The sequence below is a fragment of the Bombina bombina genome, chromosome 2, assembly GCF_027579735.1.
Source record: "Bombina bombina isolate aBomBom1 chromosome 2, aBomBom1.pri, whole genome shotgun sequence".
Classification (NCBI taxonomy): domain Eukaryota; kingdom Metazoa; phylum Chordata; class Amphibia; order Anura; family Bombinatoridae; genus Bombina; species Bombina bombina.
The window spans coordinates 976,041,729-976,061,903 of NC_069500.1; the positions used below are offsets into that span (position 1 = coordinate 976,041,729).

The following is a 20,175-nucleotide window of genomic DNA, read 5'->3' on the forward strand; positions in this document are numbered from 1 at the left end:
AGGTAAAAAGTATATTAATATATCTGTGTTGGTTATGCAAAACTAGGGAATGGGTAATAAAGGGATTATCTATCTGTTAAAACAATATTCTGGTGTAGATTGTCCCTTTAAGTATAGAGTTAAAAAAAAGCTGTGTAAACTTAGCCAGCAGAAAACAAATTATACTCCCTGTAGGAGGTAGAAGAGATAAGCAATAAAATATTAATTTTCAATTGTTCTCTCAATGTATTGGGCTTTTGTGTACATACAGATATAATATAAAGAAGCATATGTGTACAGAAAGTGATACAATAGATATCTGATTTTCCTGCAAGCTCAACCCATTTTCAAGGATTCTGGTTTCAAAGAGCAACAGCTATTTCAAATACACAAATGAACATAAAGAAGCATTTTTTCATAGGTAAACAAGTGATTGGAAACACATTAAGGTAAAAATAATTTTACAGTACATGGTCTCTTTAATCGATCCCTGAAGTATTGAGCTTTGTTTCAATTAACAGATTCTCTAAAATGTGTTCTTGGCTTTTATCGCAAGTAGCCAACAATGGGATTATATTAAAGGGCCATAATACCCAAATGTTTAAACACTTGAAAGTGATGCCGTATAGCTGTAAAAAGCTGACTAGAAAATATCACCTGAACATCTCTATGTAAAAAAGAAAGATATTTTACCTCAAATGTTCCTCAGTAGCCACATCCCATTGTAAAGGATTTCTAAGCAGCATATTAGTATGTCTGTCCTGGGACAGCTAAGGGGATGAGCCTTGTGCACTCTCATATTATTTCCCTATTCAGGTTAAAGGAAGCTTACTATGAAATCTCATGAGATCACAGTAAAAGAGTTCATGTCCTCAGCACTGCTGATGCTGATTGGCTGCAGTTCATTTCTTCATTTTTTATTTTTTTTTACCTGCAGCTGGGAGCAGCTGAGTATAACTTTTTTACACAGAACTTACTCTACTGAGCTGAGGAGATTGTGAGGTAAAATATCTTCCTTTTTTACATAGAGATGCTCAGGTGATATTTTCCTGTCAGCTTTTTACAGTTATACTGCATCAGTTTCAAGTGATTTAGCATATGAGTATTATGTCCCTTTAAGCCTGTTCAGTTTAAATATATTCATTGTTTGAGAAATAAGCTGCATTACTCTCTATATAGTGCATACACTTGTTATCTACATCAAGTGATAATCCGTAAAAATAATGTGACCTACTAAGTTATTTGTAATATAGAAGGTAAATGTATCTTCTTTATTTGGACATTTAACTTTAATGTTGCTTCCAGGTGCAGATTCCTTAATTGAAAACTTTGAGCCTCTCTGGAGCCCAGAAGACTCAGACGATGAAGGAATTGTTCCAGGCACAAAACCTTTGGACATGGCAATTAATGATGAGGTAAGTGGTGGACATATTTCCTTGAAATAGAACCCAAAAACTCAGGCTTAGAACTTTACTAAAGTGGCCCATACTTCTTTACAAGGCACAAAGTTTTAGTGCAGTGAGGTAAAACCTTAGTAAAAATATAAGTTATGATTAGTATTAGCAAATTAAACAAATGAAATAAAATTGAAATATGTAGTGTGAAATAGACACACAATAGAAATTACATCATATGGTTTCATTTCCTATATGTCTTGAACAAAGGAGTTTGTGCAGGTTCAACATCTGTAACTCCTCTTCTGTATTAAGATATCTTGGCTTACCCTAGCACCACTCACCAGTGAAAAGTAGATCTGCTTTAAGCGGAAGAAAATGTTTTTTTCAATTGGTATAAGATCCATCATTTTCTTGCTTTATATAATTTGTTTTGTGCTTTTTAACTTGGTACCAATCCCGGCATACTTGTTATTAATTTGTTGTAAGAAATTGAATGAAAGTGAATGAATCATTCCAGTGTATTTATGCAGAATTTCTTGTTGTACCTGCTGATTTCTTTAGTAAGGCTAAGCAGTGTGGGGATTTTTCTAAACTGTGATTTTTGTATTTTTTTGTATCTTTTTTTTTTTTTTTTAAATAGTTTTCTAAATACATTTTTGTACACAGCAACAGGGTATGGGTGATGTTTTGTTGTCCTCTCTTTTTAGAGAGAACTAATCTCACTTTGTCTTTTGCAATTCCTCTAATCCAGAAGATTTATTTAACCTTAGTTCCAGATTTACTTGTCAACTTGTGTCCTTCCTCTTGAGCCACAGTTAAAATAGATAATATCTGCCATATACTTTTCCTCACCAGCCCACAGGCTAAACACCTCTTTCTAATTAATTTTAATAGGCACTGGCATTCTACCATGCTTAATACATTGAGTGCCATATAAATTCTTATGGACACATAATCCCATTTTACCCTGCTTATTTGATCCTGCCCACTGACAGATTTTGTGCTGTGCAATGAACGACTTCCTTCTTTTTTAGATCTTTTAGTCTGCCCACCGGAAGAATGTTATAAGACTTTTTATTATACCATATTTGCCTGCTGAGATGCACAAAGACAATGCCATCTTATCTTTAATTTAGCTATTTCAGACTCAAAGGAGAAAAGATAGTAAACATGTACTTATTATTGGTAATCTCAGTAGCATCCTAAACAGCTCACCCATTTTATGTTGGTTTTATCTTTGAATGAATCTTGTTCAGTTTGTGGTCTCATTTACCCCATTTTAAATTAAATTTCCAGTTTTTCAGTGTAGTATATTATTCCCTATTGGTTAAGGTTTATATTCTTAAGCCCACTTAGAGATCACTTGTTGGGCATGTAGTCTCATACCCCACTGGATATCTCTTTTACATTTTTTTTTTCTAGCCAAAGCCACAGCAGACTTGATAAGTCCTAAAAATAACATAAGCATAAACTAAAGGTCTTATTAATGCACCTTTTGACAGAATCCCCAATCCCACTACCAGATACTTTTGTCTCCAGTGATACCTTTCACTCTCAGAATTGGAGTTCGTTCTCATATGCAGGAGAGAGGGTTATTAGGTAGTTCTTCACTGGTGAGTGCTAAGCAGGTGAGCCAAGATAGATGGAAATTAAAGTAAGGATAGACCGATATATCGGAGCAGCCGATTTCTAGTGCCGATTTTTGGAATTTCTGAAATATTAGTATCGGCCATAAACTTACCGATATGGAGCAAATCAAAAGAAGTCCAAGCACAGGTGTTCCTAGGAGCTCAGTTACCAACTACCATACCACCAATGTCAGGCCTGTAGATGGACTTGCATAAACAAACATAAATGATTTGTGAAATGGAAAATGTGATCTTTAAGTGGCACTTAAAGCTACATAGTTTCCCTGAAGTACACAGAGCTAAATTACTTTTGATTTGCTCATAGGGGTCAGGCAATACATAAAATCAATCTGCTTGCTAATTGCTGTCACAAATAGAACATTATTTGTTGCATTCTGATAAATTTTACACATTTGCTAAAGCTGCTATATTTGACGATTTTTTTAATTTAAATATTTTATTTTCCCCTTTAATGGGCATAGAAAAAAACATTTAAAAAATGATAGTCCAGGCACATAAATTAAATGTCGACAACAACAAACCTTGAGTAGAAAGCTATGCAGTATAGGAGACTAATATCATTAGGTGGTATTTACAATCCAGTAAATATATGAGCATATTAAAAATTAAAGCAAATAAATAAATGAATCATGATATTCCAGCATGTCCTTTCTTTCTCTGTCAAGTGGCAGTATATATTTATATTTTTTACTTTACTTGTAACGCTTATCTGTAAAGTGTACCAAGTGAGCGTGTTTTTAGTGAAGTGGCAGCAATATATGAAAAAAAACAGAAGCTGTTTAACAGGAGAACTTGCTGAAATGTTATGCTTTCTACACTGTTTTTCTACTTAACTGGGAGTATTGAAGAAATCGTGTAGTGTCTAGCTTTGTAGTAGTGGCTTAAGTTTAATTGTATATCAGTGTGCAGTTAAAAAAGGATTTATGCCATTTTTCTATGTTTTTGGAAGCAATTTAATAAGTTAATTTTCAAGCACTTTATTTTTCCCAGTTGCTTACTTTTAATATTTAAAATTGTAATAAGCATGTTAAGTTTATACCAGATTTGTGTAGAAATTGTGTTGATTTTTCAAAACTTTAAATGTACAGAATATTGGCCCCAGTTATCAGCCTGAATCGGTATCGGTATCAGCCCTGAAAAAACGATATCGGTCTATCCCTAAATTAAAGCATACTTACTCTGATTTGTTTAACTTGGATCAGATCCCTAAGCAGCACCCAGCAAGCATTCCTATCTTCTTCTTTTTTATTTTTTATTGTTTTATTGTTGTTTTCATGAGAATAATGTAAGACAGGAAAAGGAGGGCTCTTCTGCTACCTGAAATATATGGGGATAGGGTTAGTATCCTTCTTACTTAAAGGGGATTTACCCAGAGCTGGTGAGTGTTCCTGATGAGTTGAGCCAAGAAATGGAAATGTTGATAACTCTGTTATTTCTGGTTTTCTTATACAGATGCACATCATTCATTGTTAGAATGTAAATGTCCATAACCATTGCAATATTCTCTTCAAGTTAAAACACTGTTTTTGTTTCCATTTCTGTGAGTATAACACAGCTATAGTTAAGATGCAGCATGAGGCCTGTGTACTATATGGTAAAATAGAAATGGTTATTTTTTTTGTATTTATTAAAAAATATATTCCTTTCTTGCGTTTAACTGTCTCCACTTGATGTTTTCCTCAGGTTTACGAGATATTGAATGGAAAGCCCTATTCATCCAACATAGTTTCTGAAAACATCTTGGTACAAGGTACAGTAGCTTCATGTTGCCTCCAATCACAGCCCTGTAGAGCCTCATGGTTGATAAGGTTTACTATGTGTAGTAATAACACAAGGAACATCAGTGAGTTGTACGAGACTACACTAGAAACGTATCTTAAAGATTTAAAAAAAGATCATTCATGAAATATAAATAAGACTATAAATCTTATTTGCATGCTCCAGCTTTAACATATCTTTACCAGCCTTTTCCACCATTCTTCAGTCTGACGTTGCTAACTTAGCTTTTCTGCTGTATGAAAAAAACAATGTATTGCACACTACTCTCCATCCTCCTGGTTGGTTGTCAACAGTAAAACTACAAATGGTGAAGCTTTGGCCTGGCTGTACAAGAAATGGTTTATTAGTTTTGAAGTATCTCATTTAAATGCATGACAGAAGAAACATTGGGAGGGGATATGTAAATTTAGTCTGCTAAGCATAATAGAGATTTTTAGGATCTGTCCACTTTGGGTTGCCTCAACGATCCAAGTTTAGCACCAGGGAGACCAACAGGTGTACCTGTTAGTGCTAAAAAGGGGAGAACAACAGACTACTGTAAAATAAGATCACTTTTTATTGAAAACCTATAATAAAACAAAGCAATGTGTTTACATTGGACAATACATAGCTTTGAATAGTCAATAACTTGTTAATTATTAAAGATGGCATACACTGTCACAAAGACAGACCACTGTAATCACAGACAGTTAATCACAATCAACTTCAGTTCTTAATCCAACAATCTGTCTCGCTACCTTGCTTCAGTTCTATGTGACTGTAAAAATGATACTCTTTCACCCAGGAAGTAAGAGCTATTCGGTTCTTTTCTGAACCCGATTGATTCTGGTGCAAGATCACACCGATAAGATCTGGATCTTGCACCGGAATCAATCCGGCTCCAAAAAGAGCTGCATATCGATTACTTCCGCATTGGGATCTGAATGAAGGATCTGAATGCACAAGGCTACTGTTTACATGCTTACTGAATCTAGGTGACTCACTTGGACTAATCAGTTAAAGGGATATGAAACCGAAAACAAATCCTTTGTGTTATTTTAAGACACTTTTAAATTCACTTTTATTTTCAAATGTGCTTTGTTCTCTTGGTCTCCCTTGCTGAAAAAGAATATGCACTTATCCTATACTAGTGAGAGCTAGTTGCTGATTGGTGCTTGCACATATTTGCCTTTTTTGATTGGCTAACTACATGTGTTCAGCTAGCTGCCAGTAGTGCAATACTGTTCCTTCAGCAATGGATAACAAGATTTGGAAAGTTGTTTGAAATGGTATGTTCTATCCAAAACATGAAAGAACATTTTGGGGTTTCCTGTCCCTTTAAGTTTTATTTAGAAAATGTTAACTTTAATGGGTTAACTATACTACTTAACTTATGCTTGAAAATGCAATATTTTTGTTTGTTAGATATGTGCTGCTTCCATGTCCACGTCACTGTCCTTCTACTAAAAAAAAAAAAAAAAAAAAAAAAGCATGTGTGATAATCAGTGGCATAAGGACTGGCTATCCATGTACTACCTTTACGTTGCCCCCCCCCATTTGTCCACCACCACATTGCCCAGTTTCCCCACAGCTCTGACTGACTCGGCAACCAGAATGCCCCAACCACCCCCATGGAACAGAATACCCTTTACAGCCCCTTCCTAAAAAAACACCAGTAGGCCTCCAGTAAGTGCCCCCCCCCTCCCCTCCATACAATTACAGTAAAGTATATCACAACACATTTACTATGCTGAACCAATTACTGATATATACAGTTCTAACATGTATATTAACTTTATAGGAGCAATTGTCTGACTTATTTTGTGAAAATTGTGTAGGAGATATGAAGGAACTCAGCGAGGAAGCAAAGCAAGGGCTTTACACATTGCTGGGAAATGAAGATCTAGATAAGAACTGGTCCGCCTTGGCACAGAAGCTGGGCCTAGGAATACTGAATAACGCTTTCAGATTAAGTCCTCTACCCTCTAAAACGTTGTTGGATAACTTTGAGGTGAGCTCTTTATCATTTTAGATGAAAATCTATTTTCACAATTCAAGAAGCTGTGATTTTAATGTACAGTAAAGGTAACATAATGTCTGGGTTTTTTAGCCTTTGTATTCTTTACTTGATGTAATTAGATTTTTAAATTTAAAGGGTCATAAAACCCAATTTTTTTCTTTCATGATTTAGAAAGAGCATGCGATTTTAAACAACTTTCTAATTTACATCTATTATCTAATTTGCTTTATTCTCTTGCTATCCTTTTCTGAAAAGCATATCTAGAAAGGCTCAGTAGCTGCTGATTGGTAGCTACTGATTGGTGGCTGCATATAGATGGCTCGTGTGATTGGCTCACCCATGTACATTGCTATTTCTCCAACAAAGGATATCTTAAAATACAAAGCAAATTAGATAGTAGAAGTAAATTGGAATGTTGTTTAAAATTGTATTCTCTAATTGAATCATAAAAGAAAAATGCTGGATTTAGTGTCCCTTTAAGGGGCATTGTACCACACAAACTACATGCTGTAATTCATTAGAGCATGTCATGTTTGCATTACTGACACTAGTGCAGGCAGCCATGGGTTCATGTGACTGCCACTACTGATTGGCTCACTGGTGGTTTCCTGCTGGGATATACAATTATGGCTCCATTTTGCTGGGGGGTTAGAGCTTTTGCTAATGTTGCAGCCTTAAGTAAGTCTTATCTTACTTAAAAAGATAGTAAACCCCTTTTGCTTCTGTGTAAAATTGCGCTTGAACCACATTTTCTGGAGAGACCGTAAAGAAAAAGCTGTAACCTGCAAATGCTGTAAATCATCTAGGTGGTTTAGGCAGTTTGCAGCATTTTGAAAATCTAGGTTACAGATTTTGCTTTTTGGCTTCGCTATGCACAATGTTTTACACAAATAAGCTAGCAAATGCTCACTATTGCATATAACTATGGTTCTAATGATCAAAAACTCGCCGGCATGGAGAGAACTCACGCAATATCTTTAGGGGCTTTTTTGTTGAGCATTATGTTTTAATCTATGAATTCACACCCAGAACCCTACATTGCTAGATATACAGTTATCAAGCAAAGATTTGCCTTTTAAATTCTTTGAGGGATCTTAACCCCTTAGTGACCAGAGCACTTTTCCATTTGTTGACCATTTGGGACCAAGGCTATTTTTACATTTCTGCGGTGTTTGTGTTTAGCTGTAATTTCTCCAACATAGGTGTGTCCGGTCCACGGCGTCATCCTTACTTGTGGGATATTCTCTTCCCCAACAGGAAATGGCAAAGAGCCCAGCAAAGCTGGTCACATGATCCCTCCTAGGCTCCGCCTACCCCAGTCATTCTCTTTGCCGTTGCACAGGCAACATCTCCACGGAGATGGCTAAGAGTTTTTTGGTGTTTAAATGTAGTTTTTATTCTTCAATCAAGTGTTTGTTATTTTAAAATAGTGCTGGTATGTACTATTTACTCTGAAACAGAAAAGAGAAGAAGATTTCTGTTTGTAAGAGGAAGATGATTTTAGCAAACGTTACTAAAATCGATTGCTGTTTCCACACAGGACTGTTGAGATGAAGTAACTTCAGTTGGGGGAAGCAGTTGGCAGACTTTTCTGCCTGAGGTATGACTGGCCACATTTCTAACAAGACTTTGTAATGCTGGAAGGCTGTCATTTTCCCTATGGGGACCGGTAAGCCATTTTCTTAGATTAAGTAAAAGAATAAAGGGCTTTATAAGGGCTTAAAAAACTGGTAGACATTTTTCTGGGCTAAAACAATTACTTTGCTAAGCATATTTGGCAGATTATAACTCTTTATAGTTATTATAATCTTGGGGATTGTTGTTAAAAAACGGCAGGCACTGTATGGACACCTTTTTCAGATGGGGGCCTTCTCTAGTCATAGGCAGAGCCTCATTTTCGCGCCACTAATGTGCAGTTGTTTTCTCCAACATAGGTGTGTCCGGTCCACGGCGTCATCCTTACTTGTGGGATATTCTCTTCCCCAACAGGAAATGGCAAAGAGCCCAGCAAAGCTGGTCACATGATCCCTCCTAGGCTCCGCCTACCCCAGTCATTCTCTTTGCCGTTGTACAGGCAACATCTCCACGGAGATGGCTTAGAGTTTTTTAGTGTTTAACTGTAGTTTTTATTATTCAATCAAGAGTTTGTTATTTTAAAATAGTGCTGGTATGTACTATTTACTCTGAAACAGAAAAGAGATGAAGATTTCTGTTTGTATGAGGAAAATGATTTTAGCAACCGTTACTAAAATCCATGGCTGTTCCACACAGGACTGTTGAGAGGAATTAACTTCAGTTGGGGGAACAGTGAGCAGTCTTTTGCTGCTTGAGGTATGACACATTCTAACAAGACGATGTAATGCTGGAAGCTGTCATTTTCCCTATGGGATCCGGTAAGCCATTTTTATTCAGACAGTAAATAAGGGCTTCACAAGGGATTATTAAGACTGTAGACATTTTCTGGGCTAAATCGATCATATTTACACATATTTAGCCTTGAGGAATCATTTAATCTGGGTATTTTTTGTAAAATAATATCGGCAGGCACTGTTTTTGACACCTTATTCTATAGGGGCTTTCCCTAATCTTAGTCAGAGCCTCATTTTCGCGCTGGTATGGCGCACTTGTTTTTGAGAAAAGCATGACATGCAGCTGCATGTGTGTGGAGCTCTGATACATAGAAAAGTCTTTCTGAAGGCATCATTTGGTATCGTATTCCCCTTTGGGCTTGGTTGGGTCTCAGCAAAGCAGATTCCAGGGACTGTAAAGGGGTTAAATATAAAAACGGCTCCGGTTCCGTTATTTTAAGGGTTAAAGCTTCCAAATTTGGTGTGCAATACTTTTAAGGCTTTAAGACACTGTGGTGAAATTTTGGTGAATTTTGAACAATTCCTTCATACTTTTTCGCAATTGCAGTAATAAAGTGTGTTCAGTTTAAAATTTAAAGTGACAGTAACGATTTTATTTTAAAACGTTTTTTGTGCTTTGTTATCAAGTTTATGCCTGTTTAACATGTCTGAACTACCAGATAGATTGTGTTCTGACTGTGGGGAAGCCAAGGTTCCTTCTCATTTAAATAGATGTGATTTATGTCATAAAAAAATTTAGTAAAAATGATGCCCAAGATGATTCCTCAAGTGAGGGGAGTAAGCATGGTACTGCATCATCCCCTCCTTCGTCTACACCAGTCTTGCCCATACAGGAGGCCCCTAGTACATCTAGCGCGCCAATACTCCTTACTATGCAACAATTAACGGCTGTAATGGATAATTCTATCAAAAACATTTTAGCCAATATGCCCACTTATCAGCGAAAGCGCGACTGCTCTGTTTTAGAAAATACTGAAGAGCATGAGGACGCTGATGATATTGTTTCTGAAGGGCCCCTACACCAGTCTGAGGGGGCCAGGGTGGTTTTGTCTGAGGGAGAAATTTCAGATTCAGGAAAAATTTCTCAACAAGCTGAACCTGATGTGATTACTTTTAAATTTAAGTTGGAACATCTCCGCGCTCTGCTTAAGGAGGTGTTATCCAATTTGGATGATTGTGATTATCTGGTCATTCCAGAAACACTATGTAAAATGGACAAGTTCCTAGAGGCCCCGGGGCCCCCCGAAGCTTTTCCTATACCCAAGCGGGTGGCGTACATTGTTAATAAAGAATGGGACAGGCCCGGTATACCTTTCGTACCTCCCCCCATATTTAAAAAATTGTTTCCTATAGTCGACCCCAGAAAGGACTTATGGCAGACAGTCCCCAAGGTCGAGGGGGCGGTTTCTACTCTAAACAAGCGCACCACTATACCCATAGAAGATAGTTGTGCTTTCCAAGATCCTATGGATAAAAAATTAGAAGGTTTGCTAAAAAAGATGTTTGTTCAGCAAGGTTACCTTCTACAACCAATTGCATGCATTGTCCCTGTCACTACAGCCGCGTGTTTCTGGTTCGATGAGCTAGAAAAGGCGATTATTAGTAATTCTTCTTCTTATGAGGAGATTATGGACAGAATTCGTGCTCTTAAATTGGCTAATTCTTTCACCCTAGACGCCACCTTGCAATTGGCTAGGTTAGCGGCGAAAAATTCTGGGTTTGCTATTGTGGCGCGCAGAGCGCTTTGGTTAAAATCTTGGTCAGCGGATGCGTCTTCCAAGAACAAATTGCTTGACATTCCTTTCAAGGGGAAAACACTGTTTGGCCCTGACTTGAAAGAGATTATCTCTGATATCACTGGGGGCAAGGGCCACGCCCTTCCTCAGGATAGGTCTTTCAAGGCCAAAAATAAACCTAATTTTCGTCCCTTTCGCAGAAACGGACCAGCCCCAAGTGCTACGTCCTCTAAGCAGGAGGGTAATACTTCTCAAGCCACTCCAGCCTGGAGACCAATGCAAGGCTGGAACAAAGGAAAGCAGGCCAAGAAACCTGCCACTGCTCCCAAGACAGCATGAGATGCGGGCCCCCGATCCGGGACCGGATTTGGTGGGGGGCAGACTCTCTCTCTTCACTCAGGCTTGGGCAAGAGATGTTCTGGATCCTTGGGCGCTAGAAATAGTCTCCCAAGGTTATCTTCTGGAAGTGATTCATCCTGTTCCATTAAAAGAACGAGGGATGGGGTTCTACTCCAATCTGTTCGTAGTTCCCAAAAAAGAGGGAACGTTCAGACCAATCTTAGATCTCAAGATCCTAAACAAGTTTCTCAAGGTTCCATCGTCCAAAATGGAAACCATTCGAACAATCCTTCCATCCAGGAAGGTCAATTCTTGACCACGGTGGATTTAAAGGATGCGTATTTACATATTCCTGTCCACAAGGAACATCATCGGTTCCTAAGGTTCGCATTCCTGGACAAGCATTACCAGCTCGTGGCGCTTCCTTTCGGATTAGCCACTGCTCCAAGGATTTTCACAAAGGTACTAGGGTCCCTTCTGGCGGTGCTAAGACCAAGGGGCATTGCTGTAGTACCTTACTTGGACGACATTCTGATTCAAGCGTCGTCCCTTCCTCAAGCAAAGGCTCACACGGACATAGTCCTGGCCTTTCTCAGATCTCACGGATGGAAAGTGAACGTGGAAAAGAGTTCTCTATCTCCGTCGACAAGAGTTCCCTTCTTGGGAACAATAATAGACTCCTTAGAAATGAGGATTTTTCTGACAGAGACCAGAAAAACAAAACTTCTAAACTCTTGTCGGATACTTCATTCCGTTCCTCTTCCTTCCATAGCGCAGTGCATGGAAGTGATAGGTTTGATGGTAGCGGCAATGGACATAGTTCCTTTTGCGCGCATTCATCTAAGACCATTACAACTGTGTATGCTCAGTCAGTGGAATGGGGACTATACAGACTTGTCTCCAAAGATACAAGTAAATCAGAGGACCAGAGACTCACTCCGTTGGTGGCTGTCCCTGGACAACCTGTCACAAGGGGTGACCTCCCGCAGACCAGAGTGGTCATTGTCACGTCCGACGCCAGTCTAATGGGCTGGGGCGCGGTCTGGGGATCCCTGAAAGCTCAGGGTCTTTGGTCTCGGGAAGAATCTCTTCTACCGATAAATATTCTGGAACTGAGAGCGATATTCAATGCTCTCAAGGCTTGGCCTCAGCTAGCGAGGGCCAAGTTCATACGGTTTCAATCAGACAACATGACGACTGTTGCGTACATCAACCATCAGGGGGGAACAAGGAGTTCCCTGGCGATGGAAGGAGTGACCAAAATCATTCAATGGGCGGAGACTCGCTCCTGCCACCTGTCTGCAATCCACATCCCAGGAGTGGAAAATTGGGAAGCGGATTTTCTGAGTCGTCAGACATTGCATCCGGGGGAGTGGGAACTCCATCCGGAACTCTTTGCCCAAATCACTCAACTGTGGGGCATTCCAGACATGGATCTGATGGCCTCTCGTCAGAACTTCAAGGTTCCTTGCTACGGGTCCAGATCCAGGGATCCCAAGGCGACTCTAGTAGATGCACTAGTAGCACCTTGGACCTTCAAACTAGCTTATGTATTCCCGCCGTTTCCTCTCATCCCCAGGCTGGTAGCCAGGATCAATCAGGAGAGGGCGTCGGTGATCTTGATAGCTCCTGCGTGGCCACGCAGGACTTGGTATGCAGATCTGGTGAATATGTCATCGGCTCCACCATGGAAGCTACCTTTGAGACGAGGCCTTCTTGTTCAAGGTCCGTTCGAACATCCGAATCTGGTCCCACTCCAGCTGACTGCTTGGAGATTGAACGCTTGATCTTATCAAAGCGAGGGTTCTCAGATTCTGTTATTGATACTCTTGTTCAGGCCAGAAAGCCTGCAACTAGAAAAATTTACCACAAAATTTGGAAAGAGTATATCTGTTGGTGTGAATCTAAAGGATTCCCTTGGGACAAGGTTAAGATTCCTAAGATTCTATCCTTCCTTCGAGAAGGATTGGAAAAAGGATTATCTGCAAGTTCCTTGATGGGACAGATTTCTGCCTTGTCTGTGTTACTTCACAAAAAGCTGGCAGCTGTGCCAGATGTTCAAGCCTTTGTTCAGGCTCTGGTTAGAATCAAGCCTGTTTACAAACCTTTGACTCCTCCTTGGAGTCTCAACTTAGTTCTTTCAGTTCTTCAGGGGGTTCCGTTTGAACCCTTACATTCCGTTGATATTAAGTTATTATCTTGGAAAGTTTTGTTTTTGGTTGCAATTTCTTCTGCTAGAAGAGTTTCAGAATTATCTGCTCTGCAGTGTTCTCCTCCTTATCTAGTGTTCCATGCAGATAAGGTGGTTTTACGTACCAAAGGTTGTTTCTAACAAAAACATTAACCAGGAGATAGTCGTGCCTTCTCTGTGTCCGAAACCAGTTTCGAAGAAGGAACGTTTGTTGCACAATTTGGATGTTGTTCGCGCTCTAAAATTCTATTTAGATGCTACAAAGGATTTTAGACAAACATCTTCCTTGTTTGTTGTTTATTCTGGTAAAAGGAGAGGTCAAAAAGCAACTTCTACCTCTCTCTCCTTTTGGATTAAAAGCATCATCAGATTGGCTTACGAGACTGCCGGACGGCAGCCTCCTGAAAGGATCACAGCTCCTTCCACTAGGGCTGTGGCTTCCACATGGGCCTTCAAGAACGAGGCTTCTGTTGATCAGATATGTAGGGCAGCGACTTGGTCTTCACTGCACACTTTTACCAAATTTTACAAGTTTGATACTTTTGCTTCTTCTGAGGCTATTTTTGGGAGAAAGGTTTTGCAAGCCGTGGTGCCTTCCATTTAGGTGACCTGATTTGCTCCCTCCCTTCATCCGTGTCCTAAAGCTTTGGTATTGGTTCCCACAAGTAAGGATGACGCCGTGGACCGGACACACCTATGTTGGAGAAAACAGAATTTATGTTTACCTGATAAATTACTTTCTCCAACGGTGTGTCCGGTCCACGGCCCGCCCTGGTTTTTTAATCAGGTCTGATAATTTATTTTCTTTAACTACAGTCACCACGGTATCATATGGTTTCTCCTATGCAAATATTCCTCCTTAACGTCGGTCGAATGACTGGGGTAGGCGGAGCCTAGGAGGGATCATGTGACCAGCTTTGCTGGGCTCTTTGCCATTTCCTGTTGGGGAAGAGAATATCCCACAAGTAAGGATGACGCCGTGGACCGGACACACCGTTGGAGAAAGTAATTTATCAGGTAAACATAAATTCTGTTTTTGGAAAGCAAGGCATGCAGATGCATGTGTGAGGAGCTAAGGTCTTTTAAGGCTAGAAATAAGCCTAATTTTCGTCCCTTTCGCAGAAACGGACCAGTCTCTACTTCTACATCCTCTAAGCAAGAGGGTAATACTTCTCAACCCAAACCAGCCTGGAGACCGATGCAAGGCTGGAACAAGGGTAAGCAGGCCAAGAAGCCTGCCACTGCTACCAAAACAGCATGAAGGGATGGCCCCCGATCCGGGACCGGATCTGGTGGGGGGCAGACTTTCTCTCTTTGCTCAGGCCTGGGCAAGAGATGTTCAGGATCCTTGGGCACTAGAAATAGTTTCTCAAGGTTATCTCCTGGAATTCAAGGAACTACCCCAAAGGGGAAGGTTCCACAGGTCTCAATTATCTTCAAACCAAATAAAAAGACAGGCATTCTTACATTGTGTAGAAGACCTGTTAAAGATGGGAGTAATTCATCCAGTTCCAATAGGAGAACAAGGGATGGGGTTTTACTCCAACCTGTTCATAGTTCCCAAAAAAGAGGGAACATTCAGACCAATTTTAGATCTCAAGATCCTAAACAAATTTCTCAGGGTTCCATCGTTCAAAATGGAAACCATTCGAACGATCCTTCCTACCATCCAGGAAGGTCAATTTATGACCACGGTGGATTTAAAGGATGCATATCTACATATTCCTATCCACAAGGAACATCATCAGTTCCTAAGGTTCGCTTTTCTGGACAAGCATTACCAGTTTGTGGCACTTCCATTCGGATTAGCCACTGCTCCGAGAATTTTCACAAAGGTACTAGGGTCCCTTCTAGCGGTTCTAAGACCAAGGGGCATTGCAGTAGTACCGTACTTGGACGACATCCTGATTCAAGCGTCGTCTCTGTCAAAAGCAAAGGCTCATACGGACATCGTCCTAGCCTTTCTCAGATCTCACGGATGGAAAGTGAACATAGAAAAAAGTTCTCTTTCCCGTCAACAAGAGTTCCCTTCTTGGGAACAATAATAGACTCCTTAGAAATGAGGATTTTTCTGACAGAGGTCAGAAAATCAAAACTTCTAAGTTCTTGTCAAGTACTTCATTCTGTTCTTCGTCCTTCCATAGCGCAGTGCATGGAAGTAATAGGATTGATGGTTGCAGCAATGGACATAGTTCCTTTTGCACGAATCCATCTAAGACCATTACAACTGTGCATGCTCAGACAGTGGAATGGGGATTATACAGACTTGTCTCCGACGATTCAAGTAGATCAAAGGACCAGAGATTCACTCCGTTGGTGGCTGATCCTGGACAACCTGTCACAGGGAATGAGCTTCCGCAGACCAGAGTGGGTCATTGTCACGACCGACGCCAGTCTGGTGGGCTGGGGCGCGGTCTGGGAACCCCTGAAAGCTCAGGGTCTATGGTCTCGGGAAGAATCTCTTCTCCCGATAAACATTCTGGAACTGAGAGCGATATTCAATGCTCTCAAAGCTTGGCCTCATCTAGCAAAGGCCAAATTCATAAGGTTTCAATCAGACAACATGACGACAGTTGCATATATCAACCATCAGGGGGGAACAAGGAGTTCCCTGGCGATGGAGGAAGTGACCAAGATAATTCAATGGGCGGAGGATCACTCCTGCCACTTGTCTGCAATCCACATCCCAGGAGTGGAAAATTGGGAAGCGGATTTTCTGAGTCGTCAGACATTCCATCCGGGGGAGTGGGAACTCCATCCGGAAATCTTTGCCCAAATAACTCGATTATGGGGCATTCCAGACATGGATCTGATGGCCTCTCGTCAGAACTTCAAGGTTCCTTGTTACGGGTCCAGATCCAGGGATCCCAAGGCGACTCTAGTAGATGCACTAGTAGCACCTTGGACCTTCAACCTAGCTTATGTATTCCCACCGTTTCCTCTCATTCCCAGGCTGGTAGCCAGGATCAATCAGGAGAGGGCTTCGGTGATCTTGATAGCTCCTGCGTGGCCACGCAGGACTTGGTATGCAGACCTGGTGAATATGTCATCGGCTCCACCATGGAAGCTACCTTTGAGACAGGACCTTCTCGTTCAAGGTCCATTCGAACATCCGAATCTGGTTTCCCTCCAACTGACTGCTTGGAGATTGAACGCTTGATTTTATCAAAGCGTGGGTTTTCAGATTCTGTAATAGATACTCTGATTCAGGCTAGAAAGCCTGTAACTAGAAAAATTTACCATAAGATATGGAAAAAATATATCTGTTGGTGTGAATCTAAAGGATTCCCCTGGAACAAGATCAAAATTCCTAAGATTCTATCCTTTCTACAAGAAGGTTTGGAGAAAGGATTATCTGCAAGTTCTCTGAAAGGACAGATCTCTGCGTTATCTGTTTTACTTCACAAAAGGCTGGCAGCTGTGCCAGACGTTCAAGCGTTTGTTCAGGCTCTGGTTAGAATCAAGCCTGTTTACAGACCTTTGACTCCTCCCTGGAGTCTTAATCTAGTTCTTTCAGTTCTTCAAGGGGTTCCGTTTGAACCTTTACATTCCGTAGATATTAAGTTATTATCTTGGAAAGTTTTGTTTTTGGTTGCAATTTCTTCTGCTAGAAGAGTTTCTGAGTTATCTGTTCTGCAGTGTTCTCCGCCCTATCTGGTGTTCCATGCAGATAAGGTGGTTTTGCGTACTAAGCCTGGTTTTCTTCCGAAAGTTGTTTCCAACAAAAATATTAACCAGGAGATAGTTGTACCTTCTTTGTGTCCGAATCCAGTTTCAAATAAGGAACGTTTGTTACACAATTTGGATGTAGTCCGTGCTCTAAAATTCTATTTAGAGGCCACTAAAGATTTCAGACAAACATCTTCTTTGTTTGTTGTTTATTCTGGTAAAAGGAAAGGTCAAAAAGCAACTTCTACCTCTCTTTCTTTTTGGCTTAAAAGCATTATCCGATTGGCTTATGAGACTGCCGGACGGCAGCCTCCTGAAAGAATCACAGCTCACTCCACTAGGGCTGTGGCTTCCACATGGGCCTTCAAGAACGAGGCTTCTGTTGACCAGATATGTAAGGCAGCGACTTGGTCTTCACTGCACACTTTTGCCAAATTTTACAAATTTGATACTTTTGCTTCTTCTGAGGCTATTTTTGGGAGAAAGGTTTTGCAAGCCGTGGTGCCTTCCATTTAGGTGACCTGATTTGCTCCCTCCCTTCATCCGTGTCCTAAAGCTTTGGTATTGGTTCCCACAAGTAAGGATGACGCCGTGGACCGGACACACCTATGTTGGAGAAAACAGAATTTATGCTTACCTGATAAATTACTTTCTCCAACGGTGTGTCCGGTCCACGGCCCGCCCTGGTTTTTTTAATCAGGTCTGATGAATTATTTTCTCTAACTACAGTCACCACGGTATCATATGGTTTCTCCTATGCATATTTCCTCCTGTACGTCGGTCGAATGACTGGGGTAGGCGGAGCCTAGGAGGGATCATGTGACCAGCTTTGCTGGGCTCTTTGCCATTTCCTGTTGGGGAAGAGAATATCCCACAAGTAAGGATGACGCTGTGGACCGGACACACCGTTGGAGAAAGTAATTTATCAGGTAAGCATAAATTCTGTTTTTCCTCTTACTCATTTACTTTAACCACACATATTATATACCGTTTTTCTCGCCATTAAATGGACTTTCTAAAGATACCATTATTTTCATCATATCTTATAATTTACTATTAAACAAATTATAAAATATGAGGAAAAAAATCGAAAAAAAAACCATTTTTTCAAACTTTGACCCCCAAAATCTGTTACACATCTACAATCACCAAAAAACACCCATGCTAAATAGTTTCTAAATTTTGTCCTGAGTTTAGAAATACCCAATGGTTACATGTTGTTTGCTTTTTTTGCAAGTTATAGGGCAATAAATACAAGTAGCACTTTGTTATTTCCAAACCACTTTTTTTCAAAATTAGCGCTGGTTACATTAGGACACTGATATCTGTCAGGAATCCCTGAATATCCCTTGACATGTATATATTTTTTTTTAGAAGACATCCCAAAGTATTGATCTAGGCCCATTTTGGTATATTTCATGCCACCATTTCACTGCCAAATGCGATCAAATAAAAAAAAAAAGATCACTTTTTCACAAACTTTAGGTTTCTCACTGAAATTATTTACAAACAGCTTGTGCAATTATGGCATAAATGGTTGTAAATGCTTCTCTGGGATCCCCTTTGTTCAGAAATAGCAGACTTATATGGCTTTTACGTTGCTTTTTGGTAATTAGAAGGCCGCTAAATGCCACTGCGCACCACACCTGTATTATGCGCAGCAGTGAAGGGGTTAATTAGGGAGCATGTAGGGAGCTTGTAGGGTTAATTTTAGCTTTAGTATAGTGTAGTAAACAACCCCAAGTATTGATCTAGGCCCATTTTGGTATATTTCATGCCACCATTTCACCGCCAAATGCGATCAAATTAAAAAAAACTTTAAATATTTCACAATTTTAGGTTTCTCACTGAAATTATTTACAAACAGCTTGTGCAATTATGGCACAAATTGTTGTAAATGCTTCTCTGGGATCCCCTTTGTTCAGAAATAGCAGACATATATGGCTTTGGCGTTGCTTTTTGGTAGTTAGAAGGTCGCTAAATGCCGCTGCGCATCACACGTGTATTATGTCTAGCAGTGAAGGAGTTAATTAGGTAGCTTGTAGGGAGCTTGCAGGGTTAATTTTAGCTTTAGTGTAGAGATCAGCCTCCCACCTGACACATCCCACCCCCTGATCCCTCCCAAACAGCTCCCTTCCCTCCCCCACCCCACAATTGTCCCCGCCATCTTAAGTACTGGCAGAAAGTCTGCCAGTACTAAAATAAAGGTTTTTTTGGGGGGTTTTAGGTTTTTAAAAAAAAAAATTCTTCTGCTGTGTAGGACCCCCCCTTAGCCCCCAACCTCCCTGATCCCCCCCAAACAGGTCTTTAACCCCCCCCCCCCCCCTCTGCCTTTATTGTGCACCATATTGGGTACTGGCAGCTGTCTGCCTTTACCCAGTTTGAAAAATAATAATGTATTTTTTATTTTTTATTTTATTAAATATTTTCTTTATTTCTGTAGTGTAGCTGCCCCCCCTCAACATCTAACCCCCCACCCTCTCCCAGATGCCTTGATTTTAAAATCCCACCCTCCCCAGTCCTCTCTCCCACCCTCCAGATCTACAGCATATTGATGCTGTTTTCATAGATCCCTCGTGCACGGCTCTCGTGCACGCGCCCGTGCACGCGCACGCACCCGCACAAGATCCCTCCCCCCTCCTCCACCAATGACTGCCCACCCGCCTCCCTGGATGAGCTCCCACCCACCAACGATTACGGCCATCGATAGCCGATGCAGAGAGGGCCACAGAGTGGCTCTCTCTGCATCGGATGGCTAAAAACAGTTATTGCAGGATGCCTCAATATTGAGGCATCACTGCAATAACATGAAAGCAGCTGGAAGCTATCAGGATCGCTTCCACTGCTCTCAAAGACCAACGACGTATGGGGTACGTCCTTGGTCATTAACTGCATTTTTTTGCAGGACGTACCCCATACGTCGTTGGTCGTTAAGGGGTTAAAGGGATACTAAACACATTTTTTTCTTTCATGATTCAGATAGAGCATGCCATTTTAAGCAACTTTCTAATTTACTCCTATTTTCAATGTTGCTTTGTTCTTTTTCTATCTTTACTTAAAAGCAAGAA

General features: G+C 40.5%; 1 protein-coding gene across 2 annotated transcripts in view; it reads left to right on the top strand.

Moving 5' to 3' along the window:
* NFKB1 (nuclear factor kappa B subunit 1) overlaps nucleotides 1-20,175 on the top strand; it is a 287,360-nt gene that overhangs the window by 249,860 nt on the left and 17,325 nt on the right. For both annotated transcript variants that reach the window (XM_053703496.1, XM_053703495.1), the window contains exons 20-22: nucleotides 1,285-1,394; nucleotides 4,709-4,775; nucleotides 6,622-6,794. In XM_053703496.1, coding sequence (XP_053559471.1) covers nucleotides 1,285-1,394; nucleotides 4,709-4,775; nucleotides 6,622-6,794 — 350 coding nt within the window. The remainder of the gene's footprint in view (nucleotides 1-1,284; nucleotides 1,395-4,708; nucleotides 4,776-6,621; nucleotides 6,795-20,175) is intronic.